Genomic DNA, 24,990 nt, shown 5'->3' on the forward strand with positions numbered 1-24,990 from the left:
CAAATTGCACAAGCAACTGGGTGTAATGTGTATTATCATTAAGCCATCTATTGGCCAAGGTGTTGTAGATCCGTATCCATGATATCGTAACGCCAAACAAACATCCGCCGAGCGGGATCTCCATGCATCGTAGTCTCCAAGGAACGCATTTCCATCTCCTCACAAGACACTCTCAAGTAATCAAGATATGTCCGCACTTATAGCTCCCTGACCACAGTCTCGGCCGCCTCCTTGGTCACGTCGGCCGCGGTCCCCGACAGCGCGCTCGCCGAAATGTCCCTAACAACCTCGTGCATGGCTTCGGCGACGTCAATGTGCTCCCCGTTGATGTAGTACCAGGCGCGGCCGAGCAGGAAGGAGATGTGGTGCGGCAGGTAGAGGCAGGCGGCGATAAAGGTCAGGCTGAAGAGGAGGAAGACGATGGAGCCTTGGGGGTGGTTAGTTCATGATGCACGCGCAAGAATGGACAGCACTAGGAGTCATGCTGATAGGGAACCTACTGAAAAAGAACTTCTCCCAGGGCGTAAACATGTAGACGCTAAAAGTCACCTCGAGCTGGTACTGCTTGAGGCTCAACCACTTTCGGAACGCTCCAAGAACCGCCATGATGTCGAATTGGAAAAGGAAGGTCGAAGTTTATTTGCGCGTGCGAGTATTTATTTGTACCAAGGATCGTCGTCGTCAAGCGATTAAAATTCAATTTGTAGTCGTTGTCGCGGTTTAAATGCTTTAAAGGTCGAGGAAATGAAATCCAGGAGAAAGGGAATCGAATGAGGAAGGGAAGGGCCTCCACTCACCGCACCGACGCTCCTGAAATTTGGTTGCCTCTCACGTCCTGCGGAAGGAACAGGGGTGGGTGTGTTAGTTTCCTTCCCCGTGCACGGCGGGTGGCAGTGGCCGCGGCTGTGGCTTGCCTCGTGGCACAGGCGACGACGGGAAGTTGTGTGACGCAGCCTTGTCCGCCCACAGTCAACGTCGACTCAAGACGAACCCCTCGCTTTGTTAGCCGTACACAACAACATTGTTGAGGAATTGGCCTCTCTCAATTCTCTAGATTGATTACTAAAGAGCTACGAAATGGAATCATCATGATGTTTAGCACTCTTCTCCGACCCCTCCGCTTGGGCGCCGCCCTCTCGCCCTTCGGATCACCCGTCCGTACATTTACCATTAAGTCTGCGCAGCTTGCCAAAGCTCTCCCTCCACGACCGAAGCCTCCACCAGAGTCCGAGATTGAAGAATCATACGTCAAAGGGAGCGGTCCAGGCGGCCAAAAGATTGTACAAACGCCCACTATGCAACACCCTTCTCTACTCCAGCCCATGGGCCTTACCAGTAATCCAGTAACAGATAGCTAATATGTCACCGCTCATGATAGAACAAAACGAATTCAGCAGTACAGCTTAAACATATCCCTACCGGAATCGTCGTAAAGTCGCAAGCAACTCGCTCTCGCGACCAGAACCGAAAGCACGCCCGCGAACTCCTAGCCCAACGGGTCGACGAATTCCACAACGGTGACCAGAGTCGATCAGCAATTGTGGGCAAGGTTAAGAAGAAGAAAGCAGATAGCGCTTCCAAGAAGAGCCGGAGGAAGTATAGGAAGCTTGAAGAGGAGAAGGCCGCTGTTGCTGCCGCCGAGAACTTGGCCACGCCTGATCCTATAGATGGGGAGGGCACGTCTGCACATCATGCCCAAGCCGTTGACCATGTCTCAGAGCTACATGATACTCGAGACAAATCAACATGACGACTGCTCATGAGTGCTCCCTTCATGATAATTGATATCTACTCGTCGAACATGGATCTGCTCACTAGCCGGACACAGCACCATCATGTCATCACCTCGTTTGATTTCAACATTTCTAAGCGGAAAGTAAAAAAGTATTTGTATGATCAACCTCGGCTTCTACCCCTAGGCACGCATTACACGCGCAACTACACTGAAGGGGCCATCACATCTCTTCATAGCAAGCGCAACGCCCACCTTCTTGACCATGTCAAAAACTTTTCGTAAATATGAGATTCGACCATGATGCGCGCCAACCACCCAAGGCTCTGCACCGGCCGCCACCTCCATGATCTTGTCGTCGTTGCGCGAGTGGGAGGTTTTTGTTTGTCGGTCGTTTTGCTGTCATACCAGTCAGTTTACTGTCCGACGCCGCTTCCGCGAAATACACACCTTAGAAGCACTTGCGGTGAACGATCGAGGGACCGCTCTCGTCGTACTCCTGCTTGGAGATCCACATTTGCTGGAAGGTGGACAGGGAAGCAAGAATGGAACCACCGATCCAGACGGAGTACTTTCGCTCGGGGGGAGCGATGATCTTGACCTTCATGGAAGAAGGAGCAAGAGCAGTAATCTCCTTCTGCATACGGTCGGAGAGACCAGGGTACATGGTGGTACCACCAGACTGTGCAAGAGTTAGAAATGACCACCGATACCAATATTGCAAAACATACCATGACAATGTTGCCGTAGAGATCCTTTCGGACATCGACATCACACTTCATGATGGAGTTGAAGGTGGTGACGTGGATGCCACCGCTCTCAAGACCCAGGACAGAAGGCTGGAACAGAGCCTCAGGAGCACGGAATCGCTCGTTGCCAATGGTGATGACCTGACCGTCGGGAAGCTCGTAGGACTTCTCGAGGCTGGAGCTCTGGGCGGCGGTCTGGATCTCCTGCTCAAAGTCGAGGGCGACGTAGCAGAGCTTCTCCTTGATGTCACGGACGATTTCTCGCTCGGCGGTGGTGGAGAAAGTGTAACCGCGCTCAGCAAGAATCTTCATGAGGTAGTCGGTAAGATCACGGCCAGCCATGTCGACACGGGCAATGGCGTGGGGAAGAGCGAAACCCTCGTAGATGGGGACAACGTGAGTGACACCATCACCAGAATCCAGGACGATACCGGTGGTACGACCGGAGGCGTACAGGGAGAGAACGGCCTGGATGGAGACGTAGAAGGCGGGGGCGTTGAAGGTCTCGAAGACAATCTGGGTCATCTTCTCACGGTTGGACTTGGGGTTGATGGGAGCCTCGGTGAGCAGGACGGGGTGCTCCTCGGGGGCGACACGCAGCTCGTTGTAGAAGGTGTGGTGCCAGATCTTCTCCATGTCGTCCCAGTTGGTGACAACACCGTGCTCAATGGGGTATCGCAGGGTCAGGATACCACGCTTGGACTGGGCCTCATCACCAACGTACGAGTCCTTCTGACCCATACCAATCATGATACTGATCTCCGTCAGTTGCTGGCCACGGGAGGCGGCAGGAGGCGTCGCAAATATCAAACTTACCCATGGTGACGGGGGCGACCGACAATGGAAGCTGTAGTGCGAGGTTAGCAGGGCTGTTCGTTTTTGCGTGGTGCATGCGCCCAAGGGATGCGATATCAGGCCTTTGGGCGTGGCACACTTGGGAAGTGGGGTACTCACGGAAAACAGCTCGGGGAGCATCATCACCGGCGAAACCGGCCTTGCACATACCCGAACTAGCATCGAGTCAGCTATCGAGAACATTACGGCTGCTTTGAGCGAGTCTCCATCCGCGAGTCCATATGCATCGACGTCGAGGCCGTTGTCGGGCATCGGACGATGCGGTGGCATCTGGGCCAGGGGGAGAGAGGAGGCGGGGAGGTAGGCGAGAGGTCGGTGAGACAGGCGGGACACGCGGGGAGCTTACCCATTGTCGATGACGAGGGCGGCAACTTCTTCTGTACACGAGAAACAAAGTCAGCGACGGTCCAGAGATGACTCCCGCGATGCTCGTGCCGGATTGAACAGGCGCGGCGATGCAGCGGCGCGAACGTGATGCGACGTACCCTCCATGGTTGTGGATTACGGTGTGTGTATGGGAAAGCTGTCCAGAAACGGGATTAGCTCAGGCTCAAAAGAAGGCTCAAAAGCAGGCAAAAAAGAAACAAGAAGACAAAAGCGAGTCAGTAGGCTGCAAGATCGGAAGGCTTACGAGAAAAAAAGAGACGTTGATGAGAGGAGACGGAGGTCGGGGGGTAGAAGAGATGAGGAGAAGTAGTGGTTTGAATGGAATGGGAGAGGGAAGAGGATGGGACGGAGAATGAATGGGGGAGGGGGAAAGGAGACAAGTATCGCCGGGCGACGCTGTCACAAGAAAGTTGTGGGCGGGCCCCGAAATGCTGAGGTGGACACTTTGGGGACAAGGGGGAGAGACCGCCTGCCAGAAGCGGGTAGAGGACCTGGGCAGACGAGGCACGGCAGCCCGCTGGAGCCCGCTGGAGAGCTGGGAGGAGGGCGGCAGAAAAACCACGACGGCCAGGGAGTTGCTTGCCGCTTTTACTGATTGGTTCGTGGCGGCCGTAGCGCAGGTAGGTAGTGAGTGCGCTGGCCAGGTTGATGTGCTCTCAGCAGGTTGATCCAATTGCCAGTGGTTGTGGTTGCAGTGGACGTCCGGTCAGGTTGTAGCGGTGGCTGGGGGAAGCTCCCGTCTTGCGGTCACCACCTTGGGGGGGCACTGACGAGATGATGAAATGGATCTGGACCTACCTTCGCTTATGTGACGGTGATTGTGAGATGGAGATGGCTTCTATTACCAATGTTTCCAACAGCCTCGCATATGCTCGTCGTTCCGAAACCTCAACGGCCCGCCTTCCGTGGCCGGATCACGGTTTTTATCTCTGCTCGTTTTGATGCACAAGGTGACGTCGTCAGCACAACCTCGCATCCACCGCCACGCGGGCTGGATGGCGACGTCAGCTAGGGAACTTTTTAATGCTGCAGCCTTTGAGGCTTCTCTCTACCTTTCTTGGCTTCTCTCCCGGCGAGCCACCCGGAGCCTCCATGCGCCTTTGAAGCAGCCGGCTATTTGCACCAAACGATTAGCCTCCTCTATCACTCATCCGTCTCGTCAAGGAACATGCCAGCCAGCCTCTATCAGGCATCCGGGGAAAGATTGCCATGGCACCATTCTTAGCAGTCAAGACCGACTCAGCACGGGGGACGCCCCTAGTCAGCCCCAGCCACCACAGCCTCGAGCATCATCATCTCGAGCCTTGTGCTGATGGATTCCATCAGATATCAACAGAGTCCCAGCACAGCACCGCTCAGGACTGAAAAGGAGGCTGGACTCCGCAGGCCAAGGTCGAACCGGTTCCCGGAGAGCTTCCTGTTTCCGCGTTCCCACTCCATAATTAGCACGAGCGGCTAATTAACTGCAACCGCTCCTGGTCCTCCTCCTCCTCCAGGCCCCCAGTTACGCGGAGGCAGCTGTCTTTCTAATCCATACCTACCAACTGATATCTCCGCTGACGAACTACAAGCCACCCGAGAGAACGATGGAAGACGCGTGGATCTCGCCGTTCAGCTAATAAGCTCACCCACCCGTTCCGACTGGTTCAAGCAGGCATCCGAATTCCACTCCTGGGGACTCCCTCCTGCGGACAACCACAGATTGCGCGCCTCCTATTTCTCGAGTCCATCCGATCGATGCCTTCCTCATCGTGGCGGACTTCCGCTTATCTCGGGTCCTCTCGCGCATCATATCCGCCGAATTGAGCTCCCAGCCTTTGCCTCGCGTGCCGCCTGTTGCCCTGGGACGGCCTGTGCGTGATCTCATCTCTGTAAACAGCTTCACCGTCGTTCCATTGCCTCGCCCCCTGAGCTAGAAGCCCTTCGTCTTCTCTTGAGGCCCAACAAATCTTCCATTCCTCATTATGACCCCTGCATCGCCCCCTGACCCAGCCAACCGGGGAAATCCACCCTGCTGGTGGCCAGTCAGCTAGGCCATAAGACGGAATAGCTTCGCTCCTAGACAACGGTAACTCCGCTGGCCTCGGCGTGCCTTTGCGGTTGCGAAAATTCCCACCAGGCTGCAGTTATCCTCCACGGCTAGGACTACCCATCAGCTACAGCCTCGGGGACCCTTTCGTATTTTCCAGGCAGATGAATTGCTACCTATGCGCTATGCGATAGACGCGCGTCAACCCAGCCACCTACAGTCCTTGGAGTACGTCGAGGGTTGTGTGCGTCTCCAAGGTTGTATTTGCCCTCGCTTCTTTTTTTCTCTTGTGCTCTCGTTTCTCGTTTTCGCTTTCAGCTCACTCGAGCTCGGGTGCAAAAGCAGCGATGAGGGGCAACATGGCCAAGGTGGGGCAATTTGGCTGAGCTGGAGGGGAAGCTATGATGAAATCTTTCCTTGCCACGTTGGACCACTATCCCCTGAATTGCGTTGGCTCCCAAAACACTGATACTATGAGAGCCCTGGGAGCCTGAAAGTAGTCTTTGAGCAACACGCAAGAGCTATCGTGAGGTTATTCAAGCACTATGCGGTGAAGATATCAAGCCGAGGATCCCCAGGACTATCGGGGGTCGGAGAATCGAATCTTCCTGAAGCAAGCATTTTGCGCCGACGCTAGTCCTTTTACGGAATAGAGTCTTCTTGAAGATTCCAGAATGGGCAAATTCTAATCATCACGGTTGGTCAAGTTGAAAATCCCAGCAAAGATATTAAACACCAAGAACTCTGCATTTACAAGCACAACTTTTTCAAAAGCAAAAACAAAACAAACGTCTATACATCAACACAATCATGGATGACAAGCGCCTCAACGAGCTCCTCAAATGGAGCATCGAGAACTCCGACACAACCAGGGCCGATCCCAATGCCCCGCGGCCCACCACCGACCTCACCCCAGAGCTCATGGCCTCGCTCATGGGCGGCCCCTCGGACGCCGACCTCATGAAGGCCTCGATGGAGATCATCACATCGAACGACACCGAGCAGGTCACCCTCGATGACAAGCTCATTGCCTTTGACAACTTTGAGCAACTCATCGAGAACCTCGACAACGCAAACAATATTGCCAACCTCAGCCTGTGGACCCCGCTGCTCGAACAGCTCAAGCACGACGAGCGCGAGGTGCGCAAGATGGCCGCCTGGTGCGTTGGCACCGCTGTGCAGAACAACGAGCGCACACAGGAACGGCTATTCGCCATGGGCGGCCTGCCCATGCTCGTGCATCTGGCCACCCACGAGGACGAGCATCACGAGGTTCGACGCAAGGCCGTGTATGCCCTCAGCTCGGCGGTGCGCAACTATCAGCCTGCCATGGACGTCTTTTCCGAGGAATTGACCAAGAAGGGCCACGCCACCGACAAGATTGACGCCGCGAACATGGAGGCTGTTGACGAGGTCGTCAACGGCCTACGGGAAAAGATCAAGAAGGCGGCGTAAAGGACGCCAGCTATATCCACACATGATGAACGAAATGCATTTGGGACGGAGTTAGGCGTTGCATTAGAGCATCTCGCGGACGGGTAGATGCGGATAGATGGAAAGGAAGGTCGGAAAAGTTCAGAATAGTTCAGGCAATTGAAAACCGGATTTTGATGCCCTTATGATACATTTGTCTTGGTACATGGTCTATACTACATATCAACCATTCGGAGATGATGCTTGCCTCATAATTCAACATCCAACAGTGACTCCTTTTGTCGTGACTTAGTGTGTGGCCTTGCCGTAGAAAGGCAAGCCCAAGGCCTCCAGGAGCAGACGACCTTGCCTGTCCGAGGTTCCCGTCGTCTTAATGAAGATATCACAACCGGGCATCAGTCGTGCAGGGTACATCTAAGCCACAGATTAGACCATCAGTCAGAATAAGGGTTTCTCTCAGACTTACATCGTAGTTGAACTCGATCTCGGGGAAATACGCCATCCAAGCGGGACGCAGGCCAAACGCCAGGTTGCCCGCACTATCACCTGTGGTCGCATTGATACCAGGCCAGTCCTTGATCTTGGGCAGAACCAGAGTGATGAGCTTGTCGAGGAACTCATAGGCCGCACCACCACGGAGCGTCACCTTGCAACCAGTCTTGTCGCCCTTTCGGACACCCCACTGAACAACACCGTGCTTGACCCGAGTCACCTCAGGAAAAGCTCCCGAGATAGCCTGGACAACTGCTCGGCAAACGTGAAGGTACTCCTTGTTCTGGGCACCGAGGGGTGCAAACGAGTTGATGGTGACAGACTCGATCTCGGGGATGTTGTGCCAGGCAATTGGGCGCTCGATTATGCCCAATCTTGAAGAGCCGCCACCACGAGGTCCTCGGCGAGGTCGGTTCTCATGATAAGGTGAGGAGCCGTCCCATTCTCTCAAGTTACCCTTGTTGGAGACCGGTGGCTCAGTACCGGGAGGTGTGTGTTGGTATGTGAGGGTCATCAGATCCGGGGCAATTGTGCTGTCATAGGTGTGCTTTAGCCGGGGAAAGTTGAAAGGTCCAGGGACGAAGTCTCGAGCAGTCGGGTCGGAGGATAGAGGCATCTGGACGGGGTGGAGAGGTCCTCGGTAGTACTTGGGAGGGTGGTACTGGTATCTATGGAGGGGCTCTTAGTACATATTCCGAAGCCGCGGGGAGCAATTGAGGCACGAACCGGTTACCAGGAAGCTTCCTGTCCCTAGAACTAGTCTTCTCCTTCTCATTGAAGGCCTTGAGAGCCGCCTCATCGGGAGGGGCTGTCGCAAAGGACGACGCAGAGTCAAGGTCTGAAAGAGCAGATGAGGGCTTCTCGGCCTCTGTCGAGGCGAACCGCCTCGCACAGAGGGGGACAGTTCGCAGAGGGATCTGCCTTCGCCCCAATGAGCTCGCCAAGCGAGCTCCTTCTCGGACCGTGGCCATGGTGTCGGATTCGGCAGGATGGAATTGCTTGTCGACAGAGGTGGGAGTTTGTCGCGTGGATTGGAAATTTCCATCTAAGCGGCTAGCCGCAGTTGAGCCACATGTGGCTTGGTTTGCGGGAGGTGTGGCTGGTGTGTGTAACTGTGGCGTCGCCTCTTAAACCACCTCAAGGTCATCAACGGCTGCTGGCCAGGACGGGCAATTGCTTTTCACTGATACGCGTATCTCCAGCCTATGATCAATCATCTCGCTTGTCTAATTTATTCCCAGCTGAATGGTGGTTCGACTCGAGAACGTTGGCCCGAAGAGCTTTGGCAGCTCAGCCTTTCCATCTTGAATGTATTGTCGCACCATGTGACTTGAATAATCTGATCCCTCACTCTTGATCATCTCACCACTTTTCCAGATACCGATCTGCCCTCATTGACCCAGATCTAGGAACACAGCAAAAATGCAGGTTCTAGATGGTCAGTTTACGAAGCCACCAATCGACTCGTTCTGGACCAAAGCTTACACCCGACTGTACTGTACGAAAACTAGAAGGGTCAAGTCTCCTGAGCCCTCGCTAGTGTTGGTGCAAGTGTCGGGCCGTAAGAAACCCGCAGTCCGAAACAGCTCAATCGCTCTCATTCGGATTCCCAAACTCCGAAAAAGATGCTGCAATTGGCATGGGGTTATCACGGAGCGGACCCAAGCAGTTGGGCGCGGGATGTCCGCGGGTCCGTCGACCCAATTTAACTCCATCTCTTTTTTTTTTACTCAACAATACAGACCGACACAGACCGATATGATAGATAGAACTGCTTGGAAACAGCCCGATTCGGACGGACCAAGTAACCGGCCGGCTCATTCCCCGTCCCCGTTAACAACCGGGCATGGTTTCTACGGCGGCCCGACCACAGGAAGAACCATACGTTTATCGGGTGAGCGACAAGAACCCGGGTGTGCTCGTAACACTTTTGGGCGCGTGTTCTATCCTTTGCTCTGCAACATGAAATGTATTACTTTCTTGAAAACGGGCAAGTTATGGTGCCGATAGTAAGAACAACGTCGGTAGCTGATCTTGGTGACCTCACTTGATGCTATTGAATGTAAAACTTCGTCTGAAGGTATTGACCTCAGGTTACTTCAGAGGATCACTAAAGATCATGCGCAGAAGCACGATAGCTCTCCATTCCAAGTTTTCATCATAGGTAACAATCAAATAGGACAAATACTATCATATTACGCCAAAGTCCCCGGTTGGTACTGATGGGAAAGGAAGATGACGAGAGAGTTGGAGGAAAGCCGTCCTTCTTATAGGTACTGTAGGTTCGAGGTTCTCATGATGATCCTGACTGTCACAACTTAGCTTTCCCAGTGGAAACATGGGGCTTGGAAACCGTAGAGAACCTCGGGAGGCTAACCATGAAAGCAATTCATGCGACCTTTTTGTCAGGGACAATGTGCAAACGCGTGCAATATATCAGTACGCCTACGTCACCAGTACTCGCAGAGGCCATTTAATACCTTTCCTGTAAGTTAAGCTCATCAAGACCCTCAGTTTCCTGGACTAAACGTGCCCATGCTTTTACCTACCTATTGGGTAGGTATGTACTGGGTACATGCTGGCCCAACCCACTGGCATCAAGAACCATACGTTTATCGGATGGGCCTGGGAAACCCTCAACGGGGATAAACACCCGCGGGGGCGGTCTGGTCTGGTGATGGATGCGCGGATCTCGATGGTACTCGTAACCTCTCGTTGTGTGTGATCTTGCCTTGGCGTGCACGTACCATCTACGACAACCCAAAGGATGGGGACTCCCGCTGAACCGATAATGAACCTGATTCTATCGCCAAATTCTGCGAGTACGCTGCAAGGCCAGGCCGTAGTGGTGTGTGCAAGGGGTGGATGCAACTTGGATGGTGGACGGAGTTGCCGCCTGCCTAGCAGGCTTCAGAATTTTCTTCTCTTTGTTGGGGACGTTTTATTCCGGTAAATTGGCACAAGACACTCTGCATACGTGTCACAGTTACGAATTATAGATCCATTCTTGCTCGATTCAACGTCTGAATGCTGCGTGACTATCCTATCCCGGCCCAGGTCACAAGTCAAGAGTCCATGGATGATGACTGTCATGGCCAGGGTTGCACGCCCAGGCGGTAATAAACTGGACCCTGAAGATTGAAAGAGGGGCAGGATGGATGTCAGAGGCTCTGAGGGGCACGCAAGATGATGACGGTGGAATCAAGCAGAGCCCTCCCAAGGCAGCGTGGGGTTGTGATTGATAGTGAACGGGTGACGAAGGACGTTGCGTGGGCGTTTGAGTTCTTGTTCTTGTTAGACAAGGCAGAAACTACGAGATGCTGCCTTGCTGACTGACAATCAAGCAAAACAAACACACACAATAGCATCATGAAAAGTCAAAAGGCGGATTGCTTACTTACACCGCCGTGTCGGTACAAAGATTTTAAAGATTCTTTCCCATGCATGATGCTACGTCAAACCCGGACGGTCAAATGTGATGGATGACTCCCGCGAAGAAATCATCCAAGCAAATCACCTGGCAGCTTCCACGTTGGACATTAGCTCGTCGGACCCTGCGAGGTGGCCGTTTGGGAGGTTACGGGTTCGCTTTCGCTTCCCGATCCCACGAGCGCTTGTCGGAATGGTCAGGATCGCCCATCCAATCCATTCATGGCCAGCGCCGTTGGATTGTATTGGCACGCAGAGAGAGAGCTAGCGCGCTTGTCGGATGCCCTGAGGCCCGGCACCGAGACCCTCGATGGAAATGACTGCGATTGCGCCCCTAACCCACAGGGGCACTGCACCTCTGACGGAACCTGAAGTGAGGTGTGGATGGCACAGGCCACACAGCCTAACAGGGGTCGCCTGGGCTGCTGTACCGACAGGGGCCGCCGTCCCGCCCCCGCCACTGGGTCCTGGTCCTCGAAACCCTTCTATTTTGGTAGGTCAACCGGGCAGGTACAGGTACCTTCCTAACTATTCGGCCACTGACGCTTCGCTCCGAACCCGAAACCACGGCCTTTTTTGAGGTAGAGCTTCCCCCTCTTGCTTCCCGTCGTCGGGTCTTTCAGCTCACGCTTCGTTTTCTCTGCTTTCTTCTGCTTTGAATAACTCTTCCAACCTCTTCCTCGCCCGTCTCCTCTCGTCTTCGAGCGACCAGTACATTGACCGACTCATCTATCGCACCTTCACTACATTAACCTATCCATCTCACCGCGCGCGTCGCACCGAGCCGCCTCCCGTCCCTCCTCAACCATCGCCTGCGACTGATGCGCCCCCGATAATGAAGGCTTGTGGCCTGTTGTTACCTCGCTGAACCTCACGAGGCACCCGATCTTCTCTCACAATCACACCCTTCTTTTCTACTACATCCAGCAACCATGAAGGAGTTCCCTCGGAAATTCCTCAGCTTGCGCGACAAGAATGGCGCAGGCCGTAGATCTAAGTTGGCAACACCAGCGCCGCCTGTACCAGCAACCTCTGACAACGCCAACAAGAACAAGGTATGCTCGAGATGCCCTCAATGGCCATGTCTCGCGGCGGTGGACTTGGTCACGACGTCAAGCATGCCCAAAGCCACGGGACAAATCCTTTTGGACTCATTTGCTGACCAGTTGCGGGACAGCCTCGTCCACTTTCTGCAGGCGCCTTCATGGCCATGTTCAAGACAGACAATGCCAAGCCAGGCGCCAAAGCAGATGCAGAGAAGGAAAAGGACACAGCACGAGTACGGAACTGCCCCTGCGATTATGAGAGCCGATTCATTAACATCAATCCGTTAGGTCGAGGAGATTCTACGACGGCTTGACGAGCTCAACATAACAAATGTCACCGCTGACCACATCAACGACATCATGGCCACCAAGTTCGCCGACCACGACCCGAAAAAGACGGTTGAATTCATCGACATGGAACAGAAGGCGGCAGCTGGCATCATCACCCCTTACGACCCAAGCGTGGAAATGGTTGGTGCCGAGAATCGCGGCAACGTAACGTGTTACTTGGACGCCCTGCTCTTCTCCATGTTTGCCAAGCTTGACGCTTTTGAGTGCATGCTCAAGAATGAGTTTCCCGAGGAAGACAACCGCAATAAGCTCGTCACTCTCTTGCGCATGTGGGTAAACATGCTGAGGACTGGAAAGCTAGTACACACAGATCTGGTAGGCTGAGGCGCATCCCATCCCGCATGTTTAAATTAGACTCGGCTAACTCGTGCAGACCAAGCTGATCCAGGACGCCTTGGCTGACTGTGGCTGGTCAGATGCTCGGATGCTAGAGCAACAAGATACTTCGGAAGCTTTTGCTTTCATCACAGAAACTCTACAGCTACCCCTCCTCTCATTGCAGGTCGACCTTTTCCACCAAGGCAAGAAGGATAAGGACGACCACAAGGTTGTCTACGAACGTCTCCTGAACCTTGCCGTACCCCCGGATCCCGAAGATAAGGGAATCAAGTTGGAGGATTGTCTCGAGGAGTACTTCAACGCCCAGGTCGACGTCAAGCGAGACAGCGAAGATGGGAAGAAGCTCGGCGTGGAAGATAGGAGCTACAGCGAGCCACCAACGTTGAAGCACAGGGATACGATTCGGATCATCACCGAGGAAAGGGGCGAACCATCAACACCTATCACTGCCTCCCCGACGACTATCACTCCCATCGAGAGGACACCCACCGCCGAGAAAGGACCGATTTTTGGGGGTCAAGACGTCAAGATCAAAGATGGCGATATTCCTGATGATGAGGAGGTGGGTGAAGTCACCACCATCGAAATAGCACAGGAGCGCAAGCCATCCGTTCGCGCAAGGTCAACAAGTGTTATCCAGCGTGTCGTTCTCGATGAGCAGGGTCGTCCATCTACCCCTGACAATATCACGGTACTCCAAAAGGCCATGAGAAAGGGCTCGACTGTGGTCAAGGCCGTAACAATCCCTGCGTGGCAATTTTTCAGACTTATTCGTGAGTTTGCCTCCCTGTTTCCCACGATACAAGCACTGACAAGCATGGTAGCATGGCATGCGTTGACAAGCTCTGAGCCCCGAAACAACGTTGACGTTGCCCTGACCTTTGACCAACGACCAGTTGTAGGCATCTGCCTCAAACGTTATGCCATGACCGAGTCGGGTCACCCCAAGCGCCATAACACCTTCATCGATATACCTGACAGCCTCAGGCTCCCGCACTTTATGCTCGCTGACGAGATCAAGACGGAGGAGGAATCGAATGTCCTTAACATGGAGTACAAGCTCGTTCTTCAATCCGTCATCTGCCATCGTGGTGATTCGTTACAAAGTGGACACTACATCGCGTTCGCCAGAGTTGCCCCCAAGCTCCTGAAGGATAACCGGCGGCATAATTTCGATCCTCCCCCGGATTACGAGGAGGCTCAGTGGGTCAAGTTCGATGACCTACAGATCGAGAACCGTGTCACCTACGTCGACGACATCAAGAGGGCCCTGAGAGAAGAGATGCCGTATCTGCTCTTTTATCAGATCGTACCAATGGTCGACATTGCCCCTCCTTCTGTCGACGACACCGAAACTGAGCCGCCATCATATAACGAGTCCAAGGTTAGCATCGAGCTGCCTCCCACACCAACCCGAAGCAACCAACTGGGAATCTCGGGCCAGGACGAGAGCTACTTTGACAATACTCCAACCATTGAGAGCTCTCAGCTATATCCCAGCAAGCCACCGAGCATTCGACTCTCTTCAGACAGCGAACGCCCCCCTAGAAGGAGTGGTGAGGGTGCAGATTTCCACCAGGGATCTCTCCTCGGAGATTCTCGTCGCCCTAGCGTGGTCTGGACGGACTCGACTTCTCCAACCCCCAACTCTCACTCTCCAGCCGTGACACCCAACGAAGAATCTACGGCATCCAGGTTGTCTCGCGCGGCATCGAGGTTCGCCAAGGTCAACAGGAGTCGACCAAGCAGCCAGAACGGCGACAACCGTATCAGCTTTTCAATGAGCCGCTTGGGAGGGCTCATGCGGCCAAGCAAGGAGCCTTTGGTGGACCCCAGGGCTGACCCCAAGGCAGATCTCAAGGTGGATTCCAATCCTCTTGGGATGTCCTCGGCCAATTCCACAGGTGTTTTGACCATGGAGCTATCCAAGGAGTCCAAGAGCAGCACCGATGGAGCTGATGCATCTGCTGAGCCAGAGGCCGAGCCTCATCACCATCACCATCACCACCAGCATGGTGGGAAGCATGGCCATAAGCGAATCAAGTCCAAGGATAAGATCAAGAACAAGAACAACCCTCAACCAGAGCGAGAATGCACGGTGATGTAATCGTCGTGCTTCTTGATGACGGCAAACGACCCCGAAAAACATGAAGCAACAAGACATCAACACACACACGAAATCACGACTTTTTTTGCAATGTTTGAATACACACGCATAGGAACAGGAGTTGTCGGCTTAAAAAAGGAAACAGTGCAAAGGCCTCGGATGTGAATGGTTGCCAGCGAGCGAGATGACGCACCGCCCTGGTGGACTGTAATGGAGTTGGACAAGGCGTAAAAGGGGAGGAAAATGAGCACCAGGGTACGTGATGACTGAACGGACGAAAGAAGAGCGGAATTGCATTTTTCTCTCTGTTTTCTTGTTTGGCCGAGGACCTACATAGCCTGGAAGGAAGAAAAAAAGCCAAAAGATTCTAGCAAGGCATTTTGGATGGACGTGGTATCACAGGACATCTGTCTGTACTCATCGAAGGTTACCCTGAGAGGGTTGGTATAATGACGCACACGCACACACACACACGCACACATAGAGACAGACGCAAAGGCAATGAGAGAGGCGAGACTACAAGAGGCTCATGATCAGTTAATATGACTACTTGAACATGTTTCATTCCTCGTGATTGACCATTTCCCATGCTTCCACATCACATCCTTCGAGAAACTCTGTAGCATCACGTTTGTCTATTTCCTTATACACAGTTACATGAACAGGGAGGCCGTTTCCCAATAGCCCTCCCCGTGGGTAGATGCCCCATCCATCATCATCAACAGTTTAACTTGAAAACCACCGCCGCGATGAGCGCCAATGAGGTTATTCAGCCAAACATTTTAAAAAATATCAAGAACAAGTGAGGATTCCCCAGCTTTGTTTTCCTCGCCCTCTGCTGTGCGTCGCAGAAACAAATGACCGGCGCAGAACACCCACGACAATAATATACACAGATGCCCGGGATCCCGTGTCCCCCGGGGGTTTGGAACAAGCTGCTCCAGAGGATCAGACGAGAGATATATATGCGAGAGATCCCCCTAGGGGACGAGAAACCATGGCATCATCGGAGGCGGAAAGGACGACTAATAAGACATCAAGGGGGGTGGTGAATCGGGGGAGAGGGGTCGTGGCGTTTTCCTGGGCCGGTCAACGGTGGGCTACACTAGATTATTCCACCGGATGAGAGCGAGTCGTGGCTGGTGTCATTGGGAGTGCCTGTCGTATCCCAGAGCTTAAAAGGGGATGTTGGGAGGAGGCTGAGATCCAAGAGCCTCCTGCTGTTCTTGAAGCTCCTCGGGAGCAGCCTCGATAGAGACACCCAGTCCAATCTTGGCTTGGCGCTGTAGCAAAAAGTCAGTATCATCCAAGACGCCTTAAGATTGGGAATACAAACCGTAAAGTGATCAATGTCAGCGGCAAAGGTCATCATAACAGGGGGAGCAACACGCTTCTCAAGGACGCAGCTGAGCTTGCCCTTGGAGTCGACCTGAGCTCGGAAAGTAGACATGCGGAAGTCGTACTTGGCGCCAATGGTGGTGACGCCCTCCTTCTGCAGACCACCACCCATCATGCCGCCGGGAGAAGGGACGAGGCCGAGGCTCAGATCAACACCAGCCTGGACCTTATCGGAGAGTCGTCGCCAGTAAGAAGTGTTGAGAGTTCCCATGGCAGCCTGGAGCTGAGCGGTGGCAATCCAGTCGTTAGACTTATAACGGGCAGCGTACGAAACAGCGCACTCGGGGCCCTGAGTGAGGGCAGGTCGCTGCCAGAGAGTCTCGAGACCAAGAGCGAGCTTGGGAGTGACGGACTGGAGGTAGCTACCAATGAAGATACCAGTGAGTCCGCCCTCGAGGTAGGAGGGGTTGAGCATCTTGAGGGATGCGCTAAAGTCGTTGCCGGTGTACTCGTGCTCGAACTGCGCCATATCCTGACCACCAGGCGAGATGGAGAGCTGAGACTTGGAGACAAGCTTGTCGGACCATCGCCAGTTGAATCGCCCGGAGAGAGCGCCCTCGTTGTCGAGGTTTCCTTGGCAGAAGACCTAATGATGGGTTAGCACCCCGCCTATACCAATTTGTCATCGCGGTTAGCTACCTTGCCTGTGCCGTACATGGCGGCAAAGGTGTAAGGATTGATGCGCTCGCCCAGAGCAAACTGGTGGGAGACCTGGAAGAGGGGAGCCATGCTGAAGATCTTGGTCAGATCGGCGCGGATGCCGGTGAACATGTAGTTGTTGAGGAAGACATCGCGCTGGACCTCTTTGGCGAGGCTCTCAATGGTTCCGGGGTTGGACAGGCCGAGCTTCGCCCTCCGCTCGCTGAAGGAATTGAGAGCATCTCCTAACACATTTGCGATTGGGTTGGAGAAGAGGACCGCCTTTATGGGGTCCAATGCGGCTGAGGAGGCCATGGTGAGAGATGTGCGCCGAGGCGAAGCCGGAGGCAAGGTCGGAGCCGGCAAGACAAAAAAGAGACTCGGCGACGAAGATATCGACGAGGGCGCAACCGTAATGCGGGGGCCGGAGGGGAGAGGAGCAGAGCAGAAGAGGTTGCTGAGATAACCTCGATCGCGATTAAGTCCCGAGGCCTCTGAACGCCAGGATCGTGATGACGAGCACAGATGGCTTTGGGTGGTGTTGGGGAGGATGGAGAATAATTTTCATCTGGCTCCGGACAGCTCTAGTGAGGAGCACGAGCCACCAATGATGTCGAGTCGGCTGCCCGCGCGGTTTTTGTGTGGCGGAGGCAAGAATCTTCCGTGCTCCGTTGGGTCAAGCCACGAGGGGCAGTCGAGTGTGGCTGGTGATACCGAGGTTTATCCACCATCACATCTGAGCTGATGAGGGGCCCTGGAATGGGAAGGCGCCAAGGCTCTGGCTCAGATCGGCCCTGGGCTGGGGGCAATGCCGTGTCTTTGGTTGGCGACACAAGGTACTCCACAAGTACTCTGTACTTCCCACCAAAGGTCCACATGCACGACTTTGCACCACGTATTCGTGAATGATGTCCTGGTCAGTGGGTACCGATACTTTGATCGCTACCTGCGTCTGTCAATGAGTCCCCTCAACGCCGTTCAACACCAACGACTGCCATTTTCAATTCTCTAATGCTTCTTTTCTTCTTACACTTTCGCCTTCTCCATTACAAATTCTCCCAATCACTTGTTCTTTTCCCTCCTTGCACGACGTTGTTGAATGAGAGCGGTCAAGGCTTTTTATCTCTCGAGCCGACCCCGCCGATAACGCCCGAATTCTCTATCTCTCCCTTCCTCCGCGAGCTCATCCGTCGTCTCTGAAGCCGTACCACAAAAGGACCCGTTAAACGATTCAAGGCGCCAGTTGCAGATCACTACAGGCTCATTGACGCACAAAAAATACATCACCTTTTATCGACCAGCATCTCGCCCGCTCCACCGGCTTCTTTGTACCATTGAGCATCGCATCGCATCTGCACAGCCAGGGAGCCTCTCTTCACCCGTTCGGTTCAACTCTCGCCGGGCAACATCGCTAGTGGTCGCAATACTGTTTCGGTTCCCGTGCCTCAGAAATCTTCACTGTTTTTAGTCATACGCCAGTAATTTAACCCTCACGGGGAACGTATCTCATTAGCCTAGAAGTACCTTTGCCGGGAAGCCCTGCAGGGATACTCGAACCGACATGGATACTCTCTTGTAGGTGGGATTTCTCTTCTTCTCTTCCGTTGTTATTGTCTTCCATCCGCCTTTAGAATTTGAGGGCTACCTTCATCTTGAGACTTTCATAGACTCCAGCCTCAAACTGTCTCATATGAGTCCCTAGTTGAGCCGCTTGCCACGTTCCTGAAGCATCTCACATCATCTTGGCTTGTCGGGCGTCACCACAGGCTTCTAACGGAATCACCTGTGATCCTTTGGTTCTCTCCGTGGTCATTTCGTAACTAACAGTAAAAAGAACCGCTGAGATTGCGGCCAACGCTCCTCGCTACCGCCGCAAAAGCTCAACCTTTATCGATGGCATCCACGACATTACCGAGGGCCAAGATCTGGCCCCGGCCCAACTCTACAGTACTATGTCGGGTCGGCTCTTTCACTCTGGTCGTATAGCCATTGTCATGGTTGGACCGCCCGCTCGTGGAAAGACGTAGGTTCTGGTCTTTCAAGTGTTGGTCGAAGCTGACGGTTCTTGCAGGCACATCTGCGTCTCCATGGCGCGGTATCTTGGATGGCTTGGTGTCAAAACTCGCATCTTTCATCTTGGTGACTATCGCCGGGCAACTGTCGGTCCTGAAGGAGAGATCCCTGACGACTATTTCTTCCCAAATGCGTCGCCGGCTTCGGTTATCCTGCGCCAGAAGATCTTGAAGAAATGCCGTGAAGACATCTACGGCTGGTTGAACCATGATAACGGACAAGTGGCCATTTATGACGCTGTCAATCCGACTGCCAACGGGCGACGTTCGCTTGCTAAGGAGTTTGCGAAGCATGATGTTCAGGTAGGGAAGACATGATGCGCACTCTTGGACATGAACTAACAGTTCATGGGATAGACCCTATTCATCGAGTCGTTCGTTGACGACGAACGCATTCTTCGCGAGAATGCTCGTAACGTCAAAATCTCGTCCCCTGACGTGAGTGTACATGTGTACCCAAGTTGAGTAAAGGGGGCTAACTTTGATTAATAGTTTGCGGGCATGGATCCAGATGAAGCTGCCAAGCTGTATCTTCAGAGGATCGAGATGAAGATACCCGTCTTTGAGACCATGGATGAGAAAGAGCTCAACTATGTCAAAATGATCAACGCCGGAACCAAGTTCTTCTACAACAATGTCAGCTTCAACTATCTCTCGCACCGAATCGTCTTCTACCTCACCAACCTGCACATCAAGTCGCGCAAGACCTTCTTTGCCCGAGCCGGCACCACAGCAGAGGAAGATTCGTACAAGGCCGATGCCCCCTTGTCACAGGAAGGGAGAGAGTATGCTGAGAAGATGTCTGAGGCACTCATACGGCATCGTGAACAAGAGCGTCAGACGACCATCGCCGAGGGAGGTGCAGATGTGCCGCTGCCGCCCCTGACGGTCTGGACGTCAACGCGCATGCGTACTGTTCAGACATCAGATGCCTTGAAGGAGAAGGGCTATCGAGTCCGGCAGCGTTCCCAGCTCAGTCAGATAAACCCTGGTGTGTGCGAGAAGATGTCGGAGCGAATGATCCGCCAAATCTACCCCGATGAAGTTGAGAAGCACGAACTGGACCCATACCACCACCGCTATCCTCGTGCAGAGGTAAGTTGTCTAGCGAAAGATGCTTCATGTTAGTTGATGAGGATACTAATTCGAACAGTCGTACCACGACCTCGCTGTCCGGCTGGAACCCATCATCCTGGAGCTGGAACGAGAGCAGCATGATCTTCTCATCATCGCACACGAATCTGTGCTCCGGGTTCTATACGCCTACCTGATGCACTGTTCAACTATGGATATCCCCATGATCAGGTTTCCCCGCGACGAGATCATCGAGATCATCCCGGCTGCGTACCAGAACGAGGCCAAGCGCATCCACATCCCCGGCCTGGACCCTCTCATCGTGCCCGGCTCGCCACAGGACATCAAGATCCCTGTTCCGAGCAGCGGCTACGCGAGCGGGCAGTTGACGCCGATTCCCAGCGGTATTGGCACCCCGGTTGAGCATAGCGAGCGGCTGCCCGAGAAGGTCATCAGCACGGTCAAGGACCTGGTCGCGGACAAGGTGAACGATGAGGACTAGTCTCTTGCAGTCCCCGTGCTTCGGTTGAGGGCGTTGAGGCATCGAGAGAACCAAAGACTGATGAATCCTCGGACCCAACCCCTCTCAACGGAGAAGGACTACGATGATCTGCGGCCAAGGACCGGGGGTCATTTTAGGAGTGAGCAGGTTGAATACTATCAAAGAAAGAAATGATGCATCACTGATCACATGATTCGACGAGGTCGCATCCCAGACGCTGGCCGGTTACATCCAAAAGCATGCATTTTGATATGACAAGTCGAGCCATGAACCTCGCCAGGTAGCCTTCATCCTTGCTCCTTGCTTCCCCAAGTCCTCGGTTCCAGGGAGCCCAATGATTTCAAAGCCAGGTCATGCTACGCTACGGGGTCTCTCGTTTTACTCGGGTTGCAGAACAACGTGGAAAGCAACATGGTGGGAGGCTGTCAAAGGTTGGGCGGGCGTGCGTGAGTGAGTAAGTGAATGAGTTGAGTGAGTTGGTGGAGGGTAGGTAGCAATGATTGTCTGTGAGCAGGGGCATAACCGAGATAGCTCAGCACATCATCATTCCTTGGCTACCTACCTACAGTATGTACTCATGAATCCCATCCCATAGTTGGTTATCTACGAATTTGTCTTCCATCACGATGAGTGATGAATCAATGCCTTGTCCCCCCTCTCGGCGGCAAAGTGCAGAAGCCACAAGCACAAGTACAAAAAGAGTCAAACATGTCGCAAACCCAAAAGCAAGCGCCCGGCCCGTCTCTTGTGTCTCAAACCAAACCAACGAGTCCAATAAACCCCATTGGTTGAGTCCTCTCTTTCTGCCAACAAAAAGAAATAAGAGAAAAAAGTTTCAAGGCAAAGGGGACGCATCAACGGGCGGCGTGGCACGACGTTACAAGCTGACACCAACAAGTGGCTGGCGCAAAAAGAAAGATACAACTCGAGTACACTCATCCAGAACTCGGCCGGCCACAGGCACAGAGGTATCAACCAGGTCGCGCGAGCACAGCGGCCTCCCGGTGCCTTGTGCCTGGGGTGGGCGGCCGGGGGATGGACGTGTTATTTGCCGGGAGATGCAGGTCGCTGGATTGGGGAAGCTTGTGTGCACAGGGGGGTCATGTCAAGGATGGGTGAGTGGGCGTTTAATTGTGCTTTGCTGTTCTGTCCTGTGCTGTCCTGTGCTGTAGGAAGGAGTAGGACTGATGGACGGACGATACAGGATGTGTCTTGTTGGCTGAGGCATTACTGTCTCCCAGTCAGTCAGTCTGTCTGTCTGTCAGAGTTCCAACAATGGATCTGTAGCAAGTCAGAATGATCGTCATCTGCCCGTGGTTAACGAGAGGTCATCAAGACGGCAGACTTGCCATATCTGGAAGTCGAGCTCAACTGTAATCGACACAGCAAGCACTATTCCAGGCTCAAACCTCCCCCCGTCAAGGTCTTGTCTTTCGTCACATCATGAACAACAGCCTAGAGGAACGGCCCTCTCCCCCAGCCGGGGAGCATGGAAAAACCTCCGGGGCCACCAGTGTCATATATGACAGGCAGCGGACCATGTCCACTGATTACCTGCATATTTCGGCCATCCGCCACCTAGTCCAGGTTGCAAAGATCTTCCCCTCCAATGACCAAAGTAACGCCCGTAGGTAGACCTCAGTTCTGCTTGCTTGCTTGCTCGCTCGCTTCCTAGGCTTCCTCCTCACTATGCCCTGTGCGCCGCATGGATCCCTCTCGTGTCCGTGACCGGGTTATCACGGATCAAGCTCCGCGGCGACAACCTCCGACATGGACGGCCGTGTTTTCGAGGTCAGGTCTGGTCTGCGAACATGAAGATCCAGAGGGTTACCTCAAGGGCAGGGGTCCGAGGCCATGGATGCGTGACAGCGACAGCGATCATCTGTACATGTATGTCCGTACACACAAGAAAGAGACCCTATGTTGTCCCGTAAACATAGATGCCTTACCACGGCTGTTGAGTTTGCTCAGCAACAGAAGCTACTGCCATCTTGGTCAACATGGATTCTCTGATCTCGCTTGTCCCCGGTCCCCAACAAATAGGCGCATACAGGTGCCGATATGTTAGTTCAACGTCTGGCAAGTATACTTACTATACCAGCTTTTGTCCGGCATGACGAGTTTTGTGCCATGTTCCACAGCCTGCAAGGGAACACCGTCATGGTGATACATCAAGTGAGGACAGACCAGAATCCATTAATTCCCTTGTCCCCCCCGTTGCATCGTAGGCGAGACACGCCCCATGTATAAGTTGGCTATATCGATCACACTCCAATCGTAGCAGTAGCCGAAGCATAGTCCATCGTGAAGACGCTGCTGCTGCTGCTGTCAGGTATCGCCGTGCGCCATTAATCAGGCACATCTGCCGCCGGCAGAGGCTCTCCGATGCAATCGAGTGAGGAAAACGAACGAGCCATCTCATGATCTCCCGGCCCGAGACTGGCCGCGACGCCGACAAAGACAACTCGGGCTGCCATTGCATGTAAGCTGGCCATGCCCAAGCGTTGGGCACGACGGTGCCGCACCGCGGACTGGACTGGACCGGTCCTGACTTGGTGAAGGACGACTCGCAGCCACAGCCTCTATCCGTAAAAACGCAGCCGAGTCAAAGAGGCAATCGCCCTCTCACGGAAGCCAGGGGTAGGTCGCCATAGCCCTCCAGTTGGGTTAGAGGGCATGGAGGGGTTGAGATGAGGACGGGGTGTCACGGATCTCAGCTGGGTTGGTGGCATGGAACCATCGGATCCGACGAGGACCCTTGCCTGTGACCGTGTGTGCGAGATGTTGCCAAGGAAACTTGGATGATTGACTGGGTTGGGTGAGAAACAGGAGGAGCAGAAAACAGGCTGAGGCGATCATGGCCTGATCCAGTCTCGCCAGACTGATGCCACGAATATCACATCGCAGCCGTTCTGAGCATGTCAACACCAGCGCCGTCCTCCCAACCCCAGTTTGGAACCTTAAAGATAGCATCAAAGCCCAAGCCGGCTGATCTACACCCGTGCATGCATCGGGCCATAGTAAGAGCTTCCTCCATGTGCACGATATCCACAGACAGGGGCAGGAAAAGGCCCATGGATCATGGACCATGCCGGGGCCGCCAGCCGGAAGCCGCGCGTCTGATGACCAGTCTCTGACAACACTTTCAGCCCCCAAGACTTTGATTGGGGTCGCACAAGGAGGATCAGGAATGGACCCGTGAGGCATGCCATGACCAACCGACTGCCTCTTTCACCTTGTCTCGCTCGGTGTCTTCATATAAGCTACCCAGGCTGTGGCCTGTAGCCTCGCAGATTCATCTAACACCGATGTCGTCGGTCGTTGCCACATTGCTAGTTCCCGTGCGGTGAGATGCGATGCGATGCTAGCGAACTGACAGGGGAACAGACATGCTTGTTGACGTAAGGCAGGCGGGAAACGGCGCTCGTGTTGGAGAGCCAGCTGATTTCAAGGCTGTGAATAGTGGCGGATTTCGAGGCTGTCGAAATGGGCTGATGATACACCAACACCCCCCATGTAAGCCATGTGCATAGCATGCCTGCTGTCGCTGTCCTTCTGACCTCTCGTCGGCTTAATGACGTTTCACAAAAGCACCGCAGCCGTCAGTAGGTTGCCAGTGAATGACGGGAAGTGCCGTATCCAGTCAGTACTGTAATACTGAATAGCAATGTCTCACGATCCATCACAGGTGTTGTAAGTCTGATCGCTCTGTAGTAAGATTGTAGGCTAGAGTCGACGTGGAAACCTTGGTTTAGCCTTTGTGGAAATACCAGCGGCAAATTCTCCTCGAGTCAATGTCGCGTTTCGGTGCTAGGAAGTTGAGAAGAGCCTTGGGCCACTCGAGTACTGTCCCCTCGCTGGCAGTACATGTTCTGCAACAAAAGAGTTTTGGTCCAGGAGGGGATGTCAACTTACATATTTGCTGAGGCAGAGCCGAACAGCGAAAACCGGGGGAATCCATGGCAGATTGGACGAATTAACCTTAACTTCCGAGTTGAAATAAGAAAGGCTAGGGATGGAGCCGTCCTAACATGTATGCTTCTGCTGGTTTCTGGGAGTTGCATAGCCAACAACGGGCTATGCACGATTGCAACTCTCCATGCGCGTCGCCTGCTAGGCCTAGTTCGATCTGCACGTTCTGATTACACAGCAATTCCTCAGCTTGTCAGGCAACGTTGCTGTGTTGGATCGTTGAACCAGGATCACCAAGATCGAGTCAGGTGACATGAACCAGAGTCGCCCTCGGATTGTCAATGGCTCAACGTCGTGCGCTTGAACAAAAGAGGCTCGGACGTTTGTAGCCAGGGACGCCTCTAAAGTCATGCTGACATGCTTGATGGCGTCAACTTTCTCCT

General features: G+C 53.7%; 8 protein-coding genes across 8 annotated transcripts; 4 read left to right on the forward strand and 4 right to left on the reverse strand.

Moving 5' to 3' along the window:
- Positions 1 to 197: 197 nt before the first annotated feature.
- MRS44_012559 (uncharacterized protein) lies at positions 198 to 606 on the reverse strand (the record flags this gene model as incomplete). Its single annotated transcript, XM_046281122.1, has 2 exons — positions 198 to 427; positions 501 to 606. The coding sequence occupies 2 exons, from the start codon at positions 604 to 606 to the stop codon at positions 198 to 200; spliced, it is 336 nt and encodes a 111-aa protein (XP_046132989.1).
- Positions 607 to 1,088: 482 nt separating this feature from the next.
- MRS44_012560 (uncharacterized protein) lies at positions 1,089 to 1,750 on the forward strand (the record flags this gene model as incomplete). The annotated part of the gene is made up of 2 exons (XM_065618836.1): positions 1,089 to 1,335; positions 1,398 to 1,750. 2 exons carry the CDS (start codon positions 1,089 to 1,091, stop codon positions 1,748 to 1,750), a joined length of 600 nt encoding a protein of 199 aa, XP_065474908.1.
- Positions 1,751 to 2,183: 433 nt separating this feature from the next.
- On the reverse strand, positions 2,184 to 3,828 carry MRS44_012561 (uncharacterized protein; the record flags this gene model as incomplete). The annotated part of the gene is made up of 6 exons (XM_065618837.1): positions 2,184 to 2,414; positions 2,464 to 3,235; positions 3,298 to 3,328; positions 3,436 to 3,491; positions 3,683 to 3,713; positions 3,822 to 3,828. 6 exons carry the CDS (start codon positions 3,826 to 3,828, stop codon positions 2,184 to 2,186), a joined length of 1,128 nt encoding a protein of 375 aa, XP_065474909.1.
- Positions 3,829 to 6,562: 2,734 nt separating this feature from the next.
- Positions 6,563 to 7,207, forward strand: MRS44_012562 (uncharacterized protein; the record flags this gene model as incomplete). Its single annotated transcript, XM_046276111.2, has 1 exon — positions 6,563 to 7,207. One exon carries the CDS (start codon positions 6,563 to 6,565, stop codon positions 7,205 to 7,207), a length of 645 nt encoding a protein of 214 aa, XP_046132986.1.
- Positions 7,208 to 7,474: 267 nt separating this feature from the next.
- On the reverse strand, positions 7,475 to 8,649 carry MRS44_012563 (mitochondrial 54S ribosomal protein uL5m; the record flags this gene model as incomplete). Its single annotated transcript, XM_046269437.2, has 3 exons — positions 7,475 to 7,600; positions 7,653 to 8,346; positions 8,405 to 8,649. The coding sequence occupies 3 exons, from the start codon at positions 8,647 to 8,649 to the stop codon at positions 7,475 to 7,477; spliced, it is 1,065 nt and encodes a 354-aa protein (XP_046132985.1).
- A 3,390-nt stretch (positions 8,650 to 12,039) lies between these two features.
- MRS44_012564 (uncharacterized protein) lies at positions 12,040 to 14,950 on the forward strand (the record flags this gene model as incomplete). The annotated part of the gene is made up of 4 exons (XM_065618838.1): positions 12,040 to 12,162; positions 12,285 to 12,386; positions 12,442 to 12,819; positions 12,878 to 14,950. 4 exons carry the CDS (start codon positions 12,040 to 12,042, stop codon positions 14,948 to 14,950), a joined length of 2,676 nt encoding a protein of 891 aa, XP_065474910.1.
- A 1,175-nt stretch (positions 14,951 to 16,125) lies between these two features.
- On the reverse strand, positions 16,126 to 17,302 carry MRS44_012565 (uncharacterized protein; the record flags this gene model as incomplete). Its single annotated transcript, XM_046269436.2, has 3 exons — positions 16,126 to 16,233; positions 16,287 to 16,934; positions 16,988 to 17,302. 3 exons carry the CDS (start codon positions 17,300 to 17,302, stop codon positions 16,126 to 16,128), a joined length of 1,071 nt encoding a protein of 356 aa, XP_046132983.1.
- Positions 17,303 to 18,548: 1,246 nt separating this feature from the next.
- MRS44_012566 (uncharacterized protein) lies at positions 18,549 to 20,635 on the forward strand (the record flags this gene model as incomplete). Its single annotated transcript, XM_046269435.2, has 6 exons — positions 18,549 to 18,562; positions 18,822 to 19,010; positions 19,059 to 19,362; positions 19,417 to 19,497; positions 19,552 to 20,154; positions 20,213 to 20,635. The coding sequence occupies 6 exons, from the start codon at positions 18,549 to 18,551 to the stop codon at positions 20,633 to 20,635; spliced, it is 1,614 nt and encodes a 537-aa protein (XP_046132982.1).
- Between the last annotated feature and the right edge of the window lie 4,355 nt (positions 20,636 to 24,990).

This window comes from Fusarium solani (genome assembly GCF_023522795.1).
Source record: "Fusarium solani strain SB1 chromosome Unknown bctg00000008, whole genome shotgun sequence".
In the NCBI taxonomy this organism is placed as follows: domain Eukaryota; kingdom Fungi; phylum Ascomycota; class Sordariomycetes; order Hypocreales; family Nectriaceae; genus Fusarium; species Fusarium solani.